This window comes from Artemia sp. Qi Xiang Cuo, chromosome 18 (genome assembly GCF_049724085.1).
Source record: "Artemia sp. Qi Xiang Cuo chromosome 18, ASM4972408v1, whole genome shotgun sequence".
Lineage (NCBI taxonomy): Eukaryota > Metazoa > Arthropoda > Branchiopoda > Anostraca > Artemiidae > Artemia > Artemia sp. Qi Xiang Cuo.
The window spans coordinates 442,571-447,936 of NC_142811.1; the positions used below are offsets into that span (position 1 = coordinate 442,571).

Consider the following 5,366-nt stretch of genomic DNA (forward strand, 5'->3'; position numbering starts at 1 on the left):
AAAAAAATAAAAATAAAAAATATAAAAAAAATAAAAAAAAAATCATGAAATTCGAAAATCTTGATTTTGACACAAAACTAGAAAAGTTAAATGATTTTTCTAAGATATTTGGGAAAGTATGTGTCGGCTTAGTTTTCTGTTGTTTACTCGGATCGGATCAACATGCCCTTTTGCGCAGGGCAGTGTATTAATAATTGTTTATCTTTATTTCTGTTTATTAAATAAACGATTGAATCTTGAACCATGCCAATGTTTGAATTATTTTTCTTATTTATTACTTAGTTATTTTACTTTTATTTAATTTTTTTAATATTATTTAATTTTTTATTTATTTCTCAATTATTTTACTTAGTTTTAACTAGTTGGTTTTACTTATTTATTTTCATACTTCAGCGTTGCAACATATTTTTTAAACGACTAAAAGAAAAAATTTTTTAAATCGGAGTTTTTGGGTATAAATAGAGCTAAAACTAGCCGAAAATTGTTCTTACTTTAATGTTCTGGGCATTTTAATAGTTGACATTCTATAATATTACAAACCGTAATATATATGAACAAGATGTAGATACAGCAACAGAAAAAAATGAATCAAATAATCACATATTTTAAGCTTTGAGTTGCTTGGCATGGTGGGCAAAATGGTCGGCAATGAAAGTGGCAATGAAATAATACGAATGATCATAGCCATCTTGGAGCCGATAGACAATTGGCACTTTGGCGGCCACACAAGCTCGGACAAAGTTGTCAGGAAGTAATTGGCCTTGTTCCAAAAATTGGTCACTCTTGCCCTAGAACATACATTTATCAACATTAACTTAATAGTTAAAAGTTCATTGGAATTAAAATTTAACATAGCATTAAATTTAATAACAGGAATATAAAAAAAATATATACAGAAGGAACTGCGGGGAGAACCGTAGGAATTTCATCATTTATGGGGGCAGGGAGACATCCACCACTTGAATAAAGTAGGACTCTGAATTCAAACAGCTTACTCACACTAGTAGAAAAAACGTTTACATGTCAATGCTACTTATTTGGAAAGGGTGGAGGGGATGGGGTCAATATTGGGGTTTATACGCAATATGATTCAAAAATTCAAAAAACCATTTGTTTCATAAAAAAAAATATTAGTTTATCGTATTAGTTATTTCTTATTTAGTTTATAGTAAATATAGTAATTAGTTATTTCATATTTGCTTTACAGTATATTAGTATATAGTAAATATTAATTATTTCATAGAAAAATCTTAGTTTATCGCAAAGGAAAACACGAAGCTTAACACTATAATGTTCCCTTTGTTTTCTCATGAAACCCTAGAAAATCCTAGAACATCGAGATAGGACTCTTTCGAGTGGAAAATCAAAAATGTAATTTTTTGTTTACATCTTGAATAAAATGTTCCCCTTTTATCAATGATAGGGGGTCTGAAACGAAAAAGGAGGGTTGGCCATCCCCCCCTCCATTCAATGTGCAACTTAAATGTAATCATAGCCATATGGTATTTAAACGGCACAGGTGGGGTATTTTTTTTTTTACAAAATTGAATTGGGTTCAAGGTCAGGGTATAATTGTGAGGTATTGAGGATACCTAGACCTACGAAGCTACAAGTGTGATTTATATTAAATTTAAAGAGCGCATTTTTATTTAACAAGTAAAAAATCCCAATGTTCGTGATTACGTCAAATTTATGATTAAAACAATTTTTCGGTGGATTAGTTAAAAAGGCGCAATCTATACTTCAAACACATTTAAAAACTAAATCACAGCTTCATGTACCAGGCCATGTGAAACATTTTTTTAAACGAAAATGTGTATCAAATCTTCTGCCAAATACGTTGCTCAGCTGATGCAGATAGCAATGTCTACTTCTTTTCATGGGTTTCGACACGGAATATCGATTAAAAACAATTCATACCATCAATTATTCGAGAAACGGGCCATTCTAGCCCTATTAAATAAAATTATGAAGAGTAATTTAAGAAAGCAAACATGGTTTTGAAATAATTCGACTATATGTTTAAATATACAAAAAATTCTTATTTTTTGTGGAAAAAACTCACAAGGCTGGTGACGGCAAACTTTTTCAGGCCTTAAAGATAGTCATTAGTAATTTGCATCCATTGCTATACTAGGATATGGCGAAGAGCAGCGCTGGGACATAACCAATTTTGAGCCCGATTTTTGTTCAAATAATTTATGGAAATTAGCCAATTAACCAAATTTGGGACATAACCAATTTGAGTTGGTGATGCTGGTGATTTGGTTGTAAATTTTTGACATTTGTTTTTGATGCTACAGAAGAAAACAAATCAAGCTATTTGAGTTGGTTGACAAGAAGAACATAATGCGTAGACTTGTTTTTTTTTTTGAAGGTTCCATCAGCATTTTTAGGAGAAATATTCGTTCTAGAAACCTTTTATTTCAATTTTTTTTTAAACAGTATAAATAAGCTCAATATGTTGAGCAATTTGTTCTTTTATAGGTAACAAATTCCTGGTAAATTATCTATCAGCATAAGCTGAGAATCTTTTTGATTGGTTTCAAAACTTTTATGGGTGGGCGAGATTTATTTATTATTTTGTAAGAAATTCGTTTTGATGTCCAAATGACATTGAAGAGAGAACAAAACTCACGCTTATTCAATAAGTTATTGTAATTATTTGCAATAAGCTCTGCTGAGCGAAGGCTGAAATTTATTATCACTGTGACTTTTCAAGCAGTGGCGTTATCAGATATAGTCGGACCTCTTTCAAATATTGAGCAGGAATAAAACCGAGGATTCGACTAAGAAAAAAGAAAAGAAAAAAACACCAACACGGGATACACAACAATCTTTAATAACAACTTAATCGCATCAGTCTGCGCTGACTATGATAATCACTAAGATGAAACCTTTTTAATCCGGTTTTAATCCCCTTTTTAATCCGGTATCCCCACCGGAATTCACACGGCGACGTCAACACGTCGTTCTTGCATGAAAAAATTTATTTCCAGAACTTAGCTTAAGATCTTTATTTACAGTTTAGAATCTAAAGGATATATTAACGCTTTCTATATAGTTTCATCCTGATACAACAGCTTATTCCTATAGAATTTTTAAAACACAACAGGGATGTGTTTTTGGATTTTTCAGAACTTTTGAGAATTATTCATTTTAGAATAGTGCTGTTTTGTTTTTTGAAAGTTTAGACATTATTAGGTACTTGTCTGATATAGCGCCGACAACTAAAGAAGTGAAGTTAGGTTAATCCAAATGAAGTATACGTAAGTGTGATAAAAATTTAATACTTTAAAAACAAATTTGGGCTATATATTTGCACGTTAGGGTGGGGGGGGGGAAGTATAGCGGGTCTGCATGTTAAATGTGTTAGGTAAGATAAGATAAGATATTTATTTCAAAAAATGGCTATCACAAGCCCCGAAGGGCCGAATTCGCATTTCGGGGTCATATAATAAAAAAAAGACATAAATAGCACAACAACTAAAAAACTGGCTAAACAATGCCAAAAACAACAATACAAATTCTACAAATTATGAAATAAGAACTGTTTTCTAACTTCATACTGTCCAAATAATTTACCCCCCTCCCCTCCTATTGTGCAAATCTATAGCCCAAATTATATATTTTCCATATATTCTGTTGCTTCTCTTTGTCTTGTCTCACGCTAAGATGAAAGAAACTAACGAAAGAAAACAGTTCTACAATTCGTCAATAGATGAACAAATTGAGTGGTCGGCGCTATAACAGACAAGTATCCATTATTATTATAATTGGAACTTGGAGCAGGCCCAGGCGTTTGCAACCTAACCTGGCATCTGAGATTCAATGTTTCGTCAGAATTTGTTTAACCACTCCGAATGTTAATCAGGCCAAACCAGGCCGAACCGTGTTAATCACGGCCGAATATTATTATAAGGAAAATTTATGTTCTCTAAGTTTGATTTGAATTGCTTATAACTGGTGTAGGTTCGATATGTCAGCTTCAGCTTTATTGATCAAGATTCTTACCTGATCAACTAGAATCTCAATTGGAGGTCCATTATAACTTTTAACAAGTTCTGTTGCATCCCAGTTCTTCCACTGTTCCTTATCATTTTCACCAAAGTAGCCACTAAAGGCTTTCTGCCCCCAAGGGCAATTTATTGGGTTTGCAATGGGGGCAAATGCAGATACCGTTTTGTAAAGACCTGGATTCTTTAAAGCACAAATCAGAGCACCATGACCTCCCATACTGAAACGAAAAAAAGTGAAATAAAAAAGCACCATGACCTCCCATACTGAAATGAAATGAAAATCCCATACTGAAATGAAATGAAAAAATGAAGAAGTGACTAATTATTCACATTTCCAATATCATACAATAATTTACATAAAATTAGTCAAACTTACGTAAAGAAAAGAAAAAAGTTAATGCAACATCAGTCAAAATTTATCAAACATTAGTCAAACTTAGATAAAGAAAAGAAAAGGAGTAAACGTTAATGAAACATTCAAATTTATGAAAGTCTTGATTTCTGATTACAGATTAAATAAAAAAAACAAGTTTTTTAAACTGAAAGTAAGGAGCGACATTAAAACTTAAAACGAACAGAAATTATTCCGTATATGAAAGGGGCTGTCCCCTCCTCAACGCCTCGCTCTTTACGCTAAAGTTTTTTATTGTTTTAAAAAATAAAGTTGTGAGACAGAGTCAAACTTTAGCGTAAAGAGCGAGGCGTTGAGGAGGGGACAGCCCCTTTCATATACGGAATAATTTCTGTTCGTTTTAAGTTTTAATGTCACTCCTTACTTTCAGTTTAAAAAACTTGTTTTTTTTTATTTAATTTCTGATCGTTTTTTAGTTAATGCAGCTTTTATTTGTATAAAAATTTTAATTTTCTTTTGATAAATGGATGTCTTTACAAATTAACTTACGTAACTAACTTCTATATTCGTATATTTTTCTTCTGGCAAAAAATACAAAGTTGCAGATTTTTGCACATATGAGCTTGAAACCTATGTAATAGGGTTTTCTGATACGCTGAATCTGACGGTGTGATTGTCATTAAAATTCTTTCACTTGTAGGGGATGTTTCCCCCTCTTTAAAAAATCGAGTAAATTTTCTCAGGCTCGTAGCCTTTGATGAGTAATACTAAACTTAATAAAATTTATATATTTAGGATCAGCATTATAAACACATTCTTTTGATACATTTATTGACATCAAAATTGCGTTTTTAAAAGTTTCGATTACTATTGAGCCGTATCGCTTGTTTTTTTATTGTTTTTTTTATTACGTATATGTTATTACTTATATGAAGGGGTTCTCCCCTTAGTCAATACCACGCTCTTTACGTTAAACGTTAAAAAAAATTTTGATT

The 5,366-nt window shown here is 31.7% G+C and overlaps 1 protein-coding gene across 1 annotated transcript; it reads right to left on the bottom strand.

Moving 5' to 3' along the window:
• Nucleotides 1-479: 479 nt before the first annotated feature.
• LOC148941098 (S-formylglutathione hydrolase-like) lies at nt 480-4,255 on the bottom strand. Its single transcript, XM_089104037.1, has 2 exons — nt 4,015-4,255; nt 480-788 (listed from the first exon to the last, which is right to left on the bottom strand). The coding sequence occupies exons 1-2, from the start codon at nt 4,234-4,236 to the stop codon at nt 606-608; spliced, it is 405 nt and encodes a 134-aa protein (XP_088960163.1). The 5' UTR covers nt 4,237-4,255; the 3' UTR covers nt 480-605.
• Nucleotides 4,256-5,366: the final 1,111 nt, after the last annotated feature.